Raw genomic sequence first — 14,256 nt, 5'->3', positions numbered from 1 at the left:
AATCTGAATAATTTATTTCAAAGTTGACATCACTTCATGAAGAAACAACACCTCTCTGGATGTGGGAAGTAATTGCTTATGGCCCTGATAGCATCCTGTACCACATGAAAAACATGCTACACAAGAGCAGAGCTAGGCTAACTCGTTTAACTCCACTCCAAAGGCACTGCCAAAACCAAATTCCTCATTGGAACCAGTGCCCCTGTGGCATTCCTGACACTATAGCTTCTAGCTTTTAAAGCTGACAGAGAAGCAGATGTCAGATGAGGTAGTTACTGTGTCTTTTGTCAAATTTCCTTGCTAACAAATACTGAGAGAGGGTGTACCATGTTTGCTTTACTTAAGGAAAAAAAAATGTTTAGGAAATGTTTTTCCTTGAAATATAGTAAAAGCTACCAGCTTTCCACCTCTGCCTTCCCTCCCAATGCTATCTGCAGATATGAATACACTAAAACAAAAGCAACCAAGACAAAATAGCAAGTAAAGAAAAAGAAAAAGAGCACAAGCAAGAAGCCTGAACACTGCCAAATTATATAACAGCATTTGCCACTGGGAATAGCTTGAACAACTTGCCTTACTGAGGCTAGTGAGACTGCTGAGAGCACTTGGAGGCTCCCACACCAGGAACAGGACCAGGACTAGGACCAGGACGGGGCCAGCAGCCCCTGTAGGCAGCTCGCCTGTACCCACTGTAGCTTTCCCCATTGCTTCAGTCCAGCCTCTGGCCACTACTTCCTTCAAAGTTAGTAGGGATGGAATGACTACTAGCAGCTCTCAAAATCAAGCCTTTGACTCAGTATAACTGAGACAGTCTCAGTTTCCCCATAAATACTTTTCATGGGAGAGAGGTTGGCTTGCCTTTCATTTTTTCTGTAAAATAGCACCATCTATGCTGTGGAAAAGACCTACCATGGCTTTTTCTTTTTTTTTTTTTTTTTTTTCTGTCTCTCTAGTATTTCCCACCACAACTTACTCACAGTTTACAAGCATGAAGTGATGGGGGGTGTGTGTGCCTGCGCATGCTCGGTACCCAAACTGTAGCTGCCACAGTAAACACTTCAAATCTCCCCTCCAGTGTGCCTTCTTTGTTAAAAACCTGCATGTATGAACACCAGAGAAAGGAGGAAGAGAGAAGGAGAGAGAGAGGCTCTTTAAGCTAATGGGTAAGGAATGTGCATCGAGCTGTGTGTGGACGTCTGATGTCTCCAACTATTTGTTAAAAGGCAAAAGCAATACTTCCGACAGACGGCCCTCCCCTTGCCTGCAATAGGCTCCCAAGAATAGCAACAGCCTGTGTCACTGCAAAGGGCAAAGCCTTCTGAAATAGCAACAAAGTTGTTCACAAACCACTTTGTGGCTTGCCTTTGGTTTCAGCCAGCTTCAGCAACTTGTTGCCATGAGGAAAACAACCTGCGCTTTTCTCGCGGGCTGGGGAAGGGCCGCTGCCCAGTGAAGGGCTCCCGACCCAAGGTGCAAAGGGGTGCCATGGTACCTGGGCAGAGCACAGAGGAGCTCGGCCGACAGAGCCAGACGATGAGAGCAGGGGAGGATGAGGAGAGTAGCCGGGGCAGGCGCCGCAGCAGCCATCGCCAGCTCCGCGGGCTCCCGGCCACAGCAGGTAAGGTGACAGGGGCTGAGTGGCAGCCGGTAGCCAGCAGCAGCGTGCCCATGGCACCCTGCCAGGCGAAGGGGCTCTCGGAGCATGCTGCCTCTTTCTCTGAAAAAAAGTGCAACAGGGGAAAAAATGAGTAAGGAAGGGAAATGCAAACTTTCATTTCAGTTGGTGATTTGTGTGATACTTTTCCCAAAAGGCCTCAGTCCTACTGCCTCTGCATGTTCCCTCTGTTGTCTGATTCCTTTTCCTTTACAAAGATCGGTCACCTGAAAAATTGGAGAATCCACTGCTGTCTAACATAATAAATGGTGCTCTGGTCCTCGTATGCTCGGGGACAATTCAGCCCCTGTCACTGAAGTGAAGGGAAGATGGTCAAGCATTGCACCTGCTTATGCTGGAGCAATGCACAGGGTGAGGGGACAGGGTCTCTCTCTCCTGTCTTTTCTTCCTTAGTATTTCAGGAAGAAACAGGATTTCTGTGCTGATGTCCTGAAAAATCACCTGTAGAATTTTTTCTGCAGAAGATTTTTGAGTGCTGAAGCTGAATTTTGTAGCTCTTCACCTTTGCTGTTCTACACAGACAGCTTCTCTAAGTTACAGCATGGTTTTTCATCTCAAATCCCTTCCGCTGATGATAAGATCAGAGGAAAAATGACCCATAATCATGACATTTCTCACCCACCAGACTGCTGTACCCAAACAGGAAAGCACAGTTGTAAGCCAGAAATTACTATGTTCCAAGCAGATTTTGTTCACTTAAAAATGAATGAACTGATTAACCCATGCATGTTCAGATACCACAAGCACAAATACTTTGTTGAAGTATAACAGTGTAACAGTATAACAGTTCAGCAGTATTTACTAGTACCTGAAGCAGAGGTTAACCAAGAACATACCTCTGTGTGCAGACATTTAACATTACCTTAGGGTATGGGAGGAGCAATGCAGATGGTTATAGCAAAACATTATCAAAGGGAAGAACAGCAGTTGCAATAAACAGGCAGCAAATTTACTGCAGCATGAGGGCTATGGTTAGAATACTTGGCCTTGTCCTCAGAAATTAAAGCAGTCAACTGAGGAATTTATAATGATCTCGCTAAGAATTAAAAGAGCTTGTTGATTCTTACTGGAAAATAACAAAACCAAACTCAAATCCCATTAAATGTAATGAAGGACTTATCTTCCTGTTGACATAGTAAAAACACATGTCAGAGAGCTAAGAGAGAAAGACCGATGGCCAGGGTGGGTCTGTCCAGGAACCGCCACAGAGGGGTTTGTTCATGAAATGTGAATATTACTCATGCAATATATTCGTCAGGCTTACATTGTACAAAGTATACAATGCTTCCCACCGTCTCAGGAATTTTGATGTGTGAAAATGTGTGATACATTAGCTTCTTTCTGCCTGCTTTATTAAGTTAAATTTGCAAAATATTTGGGTTTGCCTTTCATACTCTGGTGGGAGGACTCACATTTGTCAAATGGTCATGATCCCACGTGGCCCTGTCACTATTCTGGGGTAAATTTAATATTTTTTGAGATTTTCCAGCTCTGCTTACAATATAACTTTGCCTCAAAGCCACTATTTGTTTCATTCCATAGGGTCTTGTTGGATAACTGGCTTTGATCCCATTCCAGACTTCTAGATAGACAGTTAGATCGGCTGTATCCTAGTTAATAGGAGAAACACACCTATTGAGCAGCACAGGTCACATAAAGAGGTAATTTCCCCTCACACTCTGTCCCACCAGTTTTGTGCACACACAGTGCATGTTCTCTTGGGAGAAAGGAAAGAAAAACTACATCACAGAAATCTCAGTGTCTGATGTGGAGTGTGGTACTGCCAAGGTGAGCTGGAAAGGGCTCCCAGGCAGCTTTCCAATAGCTCTTCTGCACGTGAAGCAGGGGAAGAGTGGTATTTCCCCACTCAAACTGTTTTCAAATCTTCCCTGGCACAGATCATTCATCTGTACTGCCCATAAAATACATGTACAGACCAAATATGTTGCCCTTGGAATGACTGCATTTTCCCAAATATGTGTTTGAAAGTAAGTAAAGCGGCACACCCTTACTACTTGGCCCCATCCAGTATCATCAGCAGTACACTCTGCTATACCACAACTGTGCTTGGTCTCCTTTTCAGGAATCAAGCATAAACATTTCCAGCAAATGTTCTGAAAGATAAGTTTGTTTGCCAAGTAGTGCTGCTTTGCTTTTGACCTGAGTAACAGTTGTGAGAAATCATTCTGTTTACTTGGGGAAACTAGAGAACAGACTTTCCAATCACTTGTCACATACCAGCCACACACTCTTTGTTGTAGGTAGTAGAAGAAATTTCTCTGGAAGTCATCATTAAAATATTTTATTCCCCTGGGCTGCAAGCTGCCATGTATTTTGCAGGCATCTCATAAAAATAAGGGGAATATACATTTTAAGAAGCTTTTTTTTTTTTTTTTTTGAAGAAGGAATGCCTAAGAACTGCCAGCAACATCATTAAAAGTGACACTTAAAAGGATTGTGAATACAACTACTGCAACACACTTGATCTGGAAATGTTAAAGCAAAACATATGGTGAAGACAGGGGGAATTCTGTCTGGAGGAAGATCATGAAGGAAAACCGAGGAGAGATTCCAGTGTTTAACTCAGCAGGCAGTACTAAGCAGGCAAGTCTTAGGTCAACCATTTACAAGAAAACCTCATAGTGATATAAGGACATTTCTCAGCAGAATAGTATCTGTGAGGGAACAAGAGACACTAAGTTAACTGTTCAGTTTGTTGCTGCTAATGCAGAAAGATTATGTGTCTCCCTCTGCATCACATCAGAATCTTGCTTTTCATTCAGGGATCTGCTTTAGTTACTGCCCTTCACTATTTCTATACAACTATAGGTGTGTGTCATTGGACACATGTACAAGGATACTGCTTGACCCAGCAAAAAAGAATCAAAGACATGTTAAGACACTGATCAAACTGTTGTACATGGAGAAGCAAGAAATATGTGATCTTGAGTGTTTCCCTAGCAACTTCCCAAGTGTCCAAGCTCCACAGCTGGCTTGTACAGCCTCTCAGATTAAAAAGAAAGAATTGCCTCAGTTACTCTGATCTGAGGACTACAGACTGAGAAGAGCACAGTCTGGATTGTAAGGAACAGTGCTGATGGGAGTCCCCTATCAAGGTATTTTGACTTGGCACTGTCAATTGGAATCAGAACCTTGAACTGTATAAAACTGGTAGCTGCATACTCAAAGAATTAAAAGCCATGCAGGACACAGAACAAGTATCGTAGGAGACCATTGTGTTTCTACTGGAGAGCCTTAAACTCAGTTTTTATCCCTCTGTTACTTAACATTTTTTCTCAGTTACCTGGAAGAAGATGATAATGGATTATTTGTGGGTCATAAAGGTGACAGGTGATTAATGGGATATGTCAATGGATTAATGCAATTTGGATGTCTTGGCCTGCTGACTGCGAGTACATGTGTTGTCTGAGGTTCCTCTGCTAACTTTAGACATCTACATCTGTGCAAGCCACACAGGTTCCTTTCATAGGCAAAGGAAAGAAATAGGCATCTGGCCTACCTCAGACATCTAGAAGTGCTTATTTTTCACAAGTGATTACAGAAGAAATCTAGAGATGCTTTAGATCTCTCACAGTCAGGCAAGTTCAATTCATCCTATATGTTTTAATACAAATGTAAAGTGATTTGTATTCCTACCTAGGATGCAAGAGGTGGGCAATATTTAACGGAAAAGCAGTGCCATGGAAATAACCAGTCAGAAAAGAGTTTGGTTGTTCTGAAGAATAACCAGCAGATGAGCTCCTATATACAGCTGTGATGAGTAGAGGGGGAAATGTCACCCAGGAGTGGGACAATTATATCAAGTTCCTATCTGGTACTGTGCAACCATTGCAGGAGCTGGATAGAGTTCAGAGAACAGAGCCTTGATTACTTAAGGGACTCATAAACTTGTAAAGCCACACATAGGCTAAGTATCTTATCAAAGGAGATGTCTGTCTTGCCAGGACTACTTTAGTATCTTAGCAAATATTAAGGAGGGGCATATCTCAAACTGACAGCAAATTTAATTGTTTTGGGAAACTTTTTAGCAGTTTTAGGTTTATGGTTGGACTCGATGACCTTAAGGGTCTTTTTGAACCTAACTGATTCTATGAGTCTATGAATTGATCACAGCCTATAACTTCGTAGTTAGTGAACACAGCTAAGTGCAGGCAAATGGAGAATGGGATCTGATGACTGGAAGCTGAAGTTGCAGAAATTAAGTCTAGAATTAGTTTACAGATAATTTACAGTGGAAGCAACTAACTATTGGGACAACTTATGATTTAAAGTAATTTGCTTTCAACCACTAACAATTTTTAAACCAAAGCTGGATATTTTAAATGTGTTAGTTCAAATAAAATGTTATTTAAATGAATCTGAAGGTTTATGTTGCACTGTTCATGAGTTTCAGACTGGGATGCTCCTATGCGACCTGATCTAGGTGAACCTGTTTCTGCAGGAGGATTGGACTAGGTGATCTCTAAAGGTCCCTTCCAACCCCTACCATTCTATGATTCTATGGTGTCCTTTGGCTTCATAATATATAAATCAAAGCAAAATCTTAGGTTAAATCTACATGGCTCAATGACGTAAAATAAGTACACAAGAAGTACAAATGTCAACGCTGATTAGTAGTTTGGGCAGAGCACCATGATCAAATTAGCAGTGCAGCTTCTGATACCCAAGCTCATTCATTTGGTACAACACTGGGTTGCTACCAACCCTGATTTCCAGCCAGGATTCATTGGAAGGGTATATTTCCCATATCTAGTAATAAACAACAAGCAGGCAAGTCAAAACTACAAAGTGAAGGAATAAATTAGGTTTTGCAATGGTGAAACATGTAGTGCATGCATTGGAGGATGGAGTACATGTAGCACAAAGCAGCTTAACTGGAGTCAGTAGTACTTCCACTGCAGTGCTGTTCAGCGTGTGTAGGAAGTACAATCTGGACTTTGCCCTAACTCATGCTCTAACCCCTGTTTAAAATAGGTGCAATGATCTTGGATACTGCAAACATAAAAGAAGAAAGAATTTTAGATGTGATATAGACACAGACAAAAACAATATAAAAAATCCTGTTGTTCCATCACCAGAATATTTTGTAAATTTGTTTCTGACATTTTCTTCAAACTATCCCCCTCCCATCACAATAAAAATACCATTCAGACCCACCTTCTGAAAGAATTCTCACAATACTCTCACTTCCCCCATGCCCTTATGGCTTATCTTAACAAAACTATGTGTTTTTCACCCATCTCTTGCCAACCTCAGGTTTGCCAGCCACCAGAGCCCAGAGGCAGAATGGGGCTGAGACCTACTGGGTGCACTCAGGAGCTCTAGGCTTCTGACACTTGGCTTCTACTTGGCTCAAAAGGAGCAAACTGAGAGCCAGATAGGAGACTTAATAGGTCTGCCCTGGCATTAGACGTACAGCTTATATTCACACAGTGATACTCTGCTACCCTCCAAAATAACATGCCCTCCTGTGGAGTGGCCACAGGGTACCATGATGGGCCCGCACCATGAGCCAAATTGCCTTGGGGAATTGTTAGGAAAGCGTGAGGTTGCTTGGGGCACAATCGTGTCAAGGACCATGCCAGCTGTTAGGATATGTGGCTATGTTCCCGGATGTGAGCCTATACTCTGACTTTGTTTTTTTTGGTAGTGCAGATGTACTGTAGGTCTGCCTTTCTCCTCTTTTCATGATTTGCTTTAGAAACATAATATCTTCTGTCAAAGGGGACTGATCCTTGCCAATTGCAGTTGAAAAAATGGCAAGGAACTCCAGGCAGTCAGTGTCCTCAAAGAGCCTTAATGCCTTAGAAAATTAAGCTAAAAATAAAAAAGTAGTCTATGTATGGTTTTCAATTAGACCATACAGCACTTCCCAGTCAAGCTGGAACCTGACTTCAAACCAGTTGAGTTGGAAAGCGCTTGTTCCACGAGTAATAATAGAAATACAGACTCTGCTATGCTGCAAAAGCTACCTCTCTTCATACATGTCCTCTCTCTCCAACTGACTAGAAAATCAGAAGTCAATTTACTCTTTTCCTAGTTGTGTGGCAGCCAACATCATGATGAGAGGAAAGTCATGCTGGGAGAAAGAACAAAACCAACAATAACAAACTGATATATCTCTCAAAGTTTAGGGTGAAAAAAGCTTCACAGTTAGTAGAATATGATCAGTCAAATCTATCTTGTAATAATAAACAATGAATCGCAGTTGTATATAATGAGTTTGTTTTAATGTGGATATTCAAAGGCACATAATCTCCATGTGGTTTATGTTTTCAACATCTGTTTTTTATTCCTGACATTGTGACTGTCATAAACTATGTGAAATATTTGATCCTGATATTTCAAAACATCTGAGATTTTAGTGATGTACAAAGTACAGAAAGTTCATGAGTTTGTACCTCAAAGGTTGACTTCCCTAGAATGTTCCAGCTATCTGGAGTGGCCTGGTGCTCAGTGGGTAAGTTTCTATTTGACAAAATAAAAACACTGATATCAGCAGCCTTCATAGTGTCCTCAGGTGAAGCAAAGGGATTGGTAAACCATGAAGGAAAACTTGTAATTTAGTCAAGTCAGGGCTGAAGCTGCTTGGCTGTGAAATTGCTGTTAGCCTTGCCCATAGTACAGTAGTTGGGTCACAAGACTTCTTCAAATTGGTACAGTAAAATAACTGAGAACATCTCAAAGCAAAATTTGCTTTCTTATCAAAGGTATTTATTGTCAGTGTTGCAGTTTGCAATGATATACTGACGCAGAAGGTTTATCTACGGCCAGATCAAAACATTTTTGACTTCTGATCAAGAAGATAAGGAACCTAAAAGCATCAAAATTAAAGAGGATTTTATATATCTTAAAAATATTGATTTTAAAAAATCTTTTAAAATGTAACCTTTTATGTCATCACTGCTGCTGGATTTGAATGCACCTAATCGCTTTGCCTAAAAGTTACAAAAATATCTTTTGGACTGTTTTATCACATAAAGTTGTAATCAATTGTCAGAATGTGGCAGAAGTCACACCTTCTACTTGTCTTTTTTCTCTCATTTCAGGCTGTGGAACTTTTACTTTTCTGTCTTCTGCTGTTGCTGCTGTAAGTGGACTTCTGATGGGTTATGAGTTGGGCCTTATCTCTGGAGCAATTCTTCAGATAAGCAGCATATTAGCACTGTCTTGCAAAGAGCAGGAAATCATTGTAAGTTCCCTGCTTTTTGGGGCCTTATTTGCATCCCTTACTGGTGGATTCCTGATAGACCGATTTGGAAGGAGACTTGCTATTATTGTTGCATCTTCCTTACTGGTATTGGGGAGCCTGATATTACTGCCCTATGAATCATATGGGATACTTATTGTGGGACGGATTGCCATAGGTACTTCCATATCATTGTCATCAATTGCAACATGTGTTTACATCGCTGAGATTGCCCCAGAGCACAGAAGAGGCCTGCTTGTATCATTAAATGAACTCATGATTGTGATAGGCATCCTCTTTGCCTATATTTCAAATTATGCATTTGCCAGCATATCTCAAGGTTGGAAGTACATGTTTGGCCTTGTGATTCCATTAGGTGCTTTGCAGGCCATTGCTATGTATTTCCTTCCTCCAAGTCCTCGGTTTCTCATAATGAAAAATAATGATGAAGCTGCAAGAAAAGTACTGGAGAGGTTACGGGAAACATCAGATGCTACTAAAGAACTTACTGTAATCAAGTCTTCCCTGAAAGATGAGCATCAGTATAGCTTCTTCGACTTGTTTCGTTCAAAAAACAACATGAGGGCCCGAATGCTGGTAGGACTCACTCTGGTCTTTTTTGTGCAAACAACTGGGCAACCCAACATTTTATTTTATGCATCAACTGTTTTGAAGTCAGTTGGATTCCAAAGCAACGAAGCTGCCAGCTTGGCTTCTACTGGAGTTGGAGTGGTTAAAGTGGTCAGCACAGTCCCCGTCACAGTCTTTGTGGATCAAGTTGGAAGTAAAACTTTTCTTTGTATTGGCTCTTCTGTTATGGCAGTATCATTGATCACTATGGGATTAGTGAACCGTAACATACATGTGAATTTCACCAGTGTTTGTCGAAGTCAATCCCTGGAGGATTTATTTCTACAAAGACTGGGAAACCTCACTAGTGTCACTAATGGGAGCCTCAAGGACCTATTTGCCAGCATGACTTCACCAGAAATACTAACATTTGATGTGCAGAGAAGCCCAGATGTTGCCAGGACAGGAGAATGGAACAGGACTGCCCTGGCAGGAGGCAAAAGCACAACAGAATCTCACGTGGAGAATGGGGAGGTTCCCATTGTCCTGAAATGGCTCTCACTGGCCAGTCTGCTTGTTTATGTTGCTGCATTTTCCATAGGTCTTGGACCAAGTAAGTGTTTCATTTTTCTAACTCTTTGTAGTGGTTTACTTATAAGTGGATTAAGCATTGGAATGACATGTCCAGCTTGGCACCAGGAAGTTCCAAAGGTGAGCAAAGTACTGTTTTCTGCTAATGTGTGTTGATGTTGTCATAGACCATCCTGGTGGGCCTGGGGTGTACATTTTAGGAAGAAATCCTGACCATTAAGGTCAATGGCCTAATAGCCCTTCAATTCAGTGACAATAACTGTTTTCAGTGAAGCTAAGAACTACTGTGAGCAGTGTACAGCAACATTATGGAGCCCCTGGATATCTTTCTTCTTCCTAGTCTATTATGTCCTTACACTGGGAAGGTTGAGATGTAGGCATTTGCTGCTGCCAACTCATAAGCTCAAGATAGTGACAAGCCCCAGACCTCTGTATTATCATACACCATCAAATCCACAAAATGTCAGCATGCTTGAGTCTCACTGAGGATCTGCAGATATAGGAAAAACATTCAAGGTATCATAGTTGACAAGCAAACTGTAGAATAATACCACAACCTGTGCTGAATAACACAAGTGGAAGAACATAGAACTGTGTCATTGTACAACCAAGATGCTGCTGCAGTTGCCATCACAATTGCATGGTTTTCACTTTCTCCAAAGGAGAATATGTCTGCCATTCCCAGGGACTAGCAATTAGATCTCTCTATTTTGTTTCCTTTTGGTTTATTTTAATAGCGCTTTCATATTTTTGTATTTTGAAGGGGTTGATTTTTTTAAAGCCATACTGCAAAACCCACATGCAAAGAGTCCATTATTTGTTAACAGACTTCATGTGGTTTTGTGCTTTTTGTGAGGCTCAAACTTGCCTCACAAACACACTGTACTCCTGCTGCACTATTATGATAAAAAAAGCTTGCCACAGGAATACAGACCCAACAATTGCACTAACAGCAACTCCCTTGCAGTATTTATTTATTTTAAACATTACTCGCTAGGAGATCAGCATGAGATAAGCATTCATTGCCCAGGGCAGTGAGCTTGACTGTATTATTGCAACATTATTCCCTCCCTTGTAGATCATCTTGGGGCTGGACTCTGCTTTCAGTCACATACTTTCAAAATCAGGGGTGCAGCCCTGAAAACACACATTTAATGACCCTCAAGACAGTGGCATATGGTCAGGCTTGGCCTCCTCTTGAAAGCTCATTTCCTTTTGACTTGGCTGTGAATGGGTTCTTGGTCATTTGAGTTGGCCTATTGTGAAGTTAATGATAACTTCCTCAAGGGCTACAGAAACTGAGGTGTGTTTGCCAGGCTAATTTGACAAATCTTTGAGGCCTGTGCTTGTGTTCTGACCTCTTTCTTGACTAAAAGCAGAAAAGCAGAAAAGATAAAGCTGCAGTGAAGCAATTTAAATTAACAAATGCATTTGTGTAGCAAGTGAAGGCCAGGTCTAGGAGAGATATAGGTATTTCAAATTGTAGATAGGTGCTTTTGGGACATTTTCATGCTTTTAAAAGTTCACTATTCAGTTAAAATTGACATGTAGAAAATGCAAGAGTCAGAGAATCAGGAGATTATTTGAATCCGCAAAGGATCTATTATGTTTAAATAGTCCAGTTTGGGATGCAAGGTTATGGTTTATGTGCCATATGCAGCCCTCAACATCTGCTGTTTGGAGTCCAAATCTTTAAATGTATTTTAAAAGCCTGTTTTTCTTATCCTCAGACACTTTTAACATGTTTATGTTATTCATCTCTAAATCTGGCCTGTGGTCTGTACCAGACTGTTAGTTATTGTCTGCTCTGCAACAGAAAGGATCGATGCCCAAATGCCTGGCGACAGAAGCACTATAACCCCCACACTACCATATCTCTTGCGTATTTTCAGTGCGAGAATCTCATGCTCCACATGATAACCTGCCCATCCTGCTGGCTACGGTGATGACCGTGATGGTGAAGTGTCTATGTGCAACCTATAGGTCAGATCGGCCTCTTTTGGGCAAAGAGCAGAAAGGATCTTGTTCTTTTTTCTCCACCTCACATTTCTGGAACAAATTCACCCACTTCATTTTGATTCCATGCTGCACTATGTTCTTTGAGGAGAAAGAAGAGGCTATGTAGTGCCTTTAGGAAAATGGCACACTCTTCAGGATTATGCAACCTGAGCTCTATAATTTTTTTTATTACTTCTTTTTTTTCCCCTTTCTTCTTTTGAGATTCTGCTCAAACTGCTGCTTACAGTCCAGATTTGCATAGCAGACATTTATAAATGTTGTATTTTCCGATGATTTCTCTTTTGTCTCCAAATTACATGAGGTAGATGGATTTTTAATGAACTAAACATGTGCTAAATATATTTATTGCCATTTATCAAAGCACTCAGGCAGCACAGTGATGAGCACTCAAAAATAGACAGTGAGAGATAAAAGCCATTTTTGCATTATAAAAGAATTCACAGACTAGCAAGCATCTGCTTAGTCACTTTTTTGATTTTGGGTGCTCTGTATTTGTATCATCAACCCTTAGGCAAGATAAAAGGAATATTTCTGCTGCTCTGGTTTGGATTAATTGTGTTTGATGAACTGCAATTCAACTGCTTGTTCACAGTCAATTTCACACAATTATGAGGATGCTTTGTAGGTGCAACAAATCAGTATTGCATCACGTGTCAGAACAGCAGATGCTGTCTCTCCAGGGTGCTGGCAAAGGCATTTCAAGGCAGTTATTAGATAAGGTGACTTACTTGACATCCATCTTTGTTTTGAGTTACCTTTGTATACCAGAAAGGTCAAGCAAGGATCAACCATTCTCACCAGGGAAAGATGCCTGCAGAGCCCAGCTCTCCCTGAGTGCTGCGTTGAGGGTAAGAAGTGTGAGTGACTCTTCATTCTTCATGTGTTTGCAGCACATATGTGCAAGGAGAGGCATTCAAACCCACTCTATGTGGAGGCAGTTTCACAGAAATGCTACCATGCCTTGCACAGGGAACAGTGAGAACAGGCTAATGAGCAGAGTCCAGTGTAGAAGTATATCAACAATTTGTCACCCAAACTAAAAGCTCAGTGTGACTTGGAAATAAATTTAACATAAAAGACACGGAGAAATTCTAATCAGGGCCACTATCACACATGATCACTTACTAAATGACATGGAGTTAACTGAAGTAGTTGTAGAGCAACTGATTTGTCAAATGCTTTCTTCAAACCACTTGAGCAGAAAAAAATCATGATCCTTTGTTATAAAGAAGTGTCATCTCCTTCACTCATTACTGTTGTGGTACAACATGCTGAGATGCAGGAACCAGGAAAACCAAACTGGAGTATCAGACATTTTCCAAAATAAGGCTGTAAATATAAGACTCTTGGGATTGGATGGAGCATGTGCAAGAGAGTTCTCTTGGTTAACAACTGTAGGATAGCTCTAGCCTTTCTGAGAGTGAGTGCCCAGAGCCTTGCTTCTTTCCTTATGGACCTGACAAACAGAATTTAGATTCATCTGTTAGATGGCAACTATTACTGAAGATCTTTTTCTCCACTCTGATCAACTCCTTTTGCACTGTTTAAGATCAAAGACTTAATAGGCACAACTTCCCTCCATATTTTCCTATATTTTCCCTATGTGGTCACTGGGTGATCTCATCAATAAGTAGCCAAAAAAGAGATAGCATCACCATGCACATTGATTACAGAGAAGCATTGTGATCTACAGGAAATCTATTGCAGATCCTGGTTTAGGATCCTGCCAAGTGCTTTGATAACTTAAAGAAACATCGTCAAAGGTATTAACAAAAGTGACTGTTTAACAGAGTTTGCTGCAAGATTCACTCTATTAATTAGTATATGGAGGAAATATATAAAGGAAAAATGAGTTAGAATAGATTTAGAATGATCAGAGTGATCAGAGATGCTGAAAGTTAAGGGAGACTTACCCATTAAGTCATGAAGTCAGAATGGATCCCTTGCTTTCTAGGAGTCTAGATGTGGCTGGATCCAATCATAGCCCCAGAGTTGGTCAATAGTTTATGGCTAAAATATGCAAAAACTTCCCATTGAGTCACAGGGTCCAGAATGGACCAATCTTAGTTCCAGATTTGGTCAATGGTTTACGACTGAAGGATTATATGGGCACATTTGATCCTTTATATCACTTGGCTAAGATTTCAGTTTTGGCATATTTATTCCCAATTCATTTACCTAGTATCTGACA

General features: G+C 41.0%; 1 protein-coding gene across 1 annotated transcript in view; it reads left to right on the top strand.

Annotated features, from left to right (window-relative positions):
• Positions 1-1,321: 1,321 nt before the first annotated feature.
• Positions 1,322-14,256, top strand: part of SLC2A12 (solute carrier family 2 member 12) — a 30,215-nt gene continuing 17,280 nt past the window's right edge. Inside the window, exons 1-2 of the mRNA XM_061989750.1 lie at positions 1,322-1,618; positions 8,746-10,068. Coding sequence (XP_061845734.1) covers positions 1,486-1,618; positions 8,746-10,068 — 1,456 coding nt within the window. The 5' untranslated portion in view covers positions 1,322-1,485. The remainder of the gene's footprint in view (positions 1,619-8,745; positions 10,069-14,256) is intronic.

This window comes from Colius striatus, chromosome 2 (genome assembly GCF_028858725.1).
Source record: "Colius striatus isolate bColStr4 chromosome 2, bColStr4.1.hap1, whole genome shotgun sequence".
Lineage (NCBI taxonomy): Eukaryota > Metazoa > Chordata > Aves > Coliiformes > Coliidae > Colius > Colius striatus.
The sequence above is the reverse complement of the archived record's forward strand: the minus strand, read 5'-3'. Positions and strand labels throughout refer to the sequence as shown.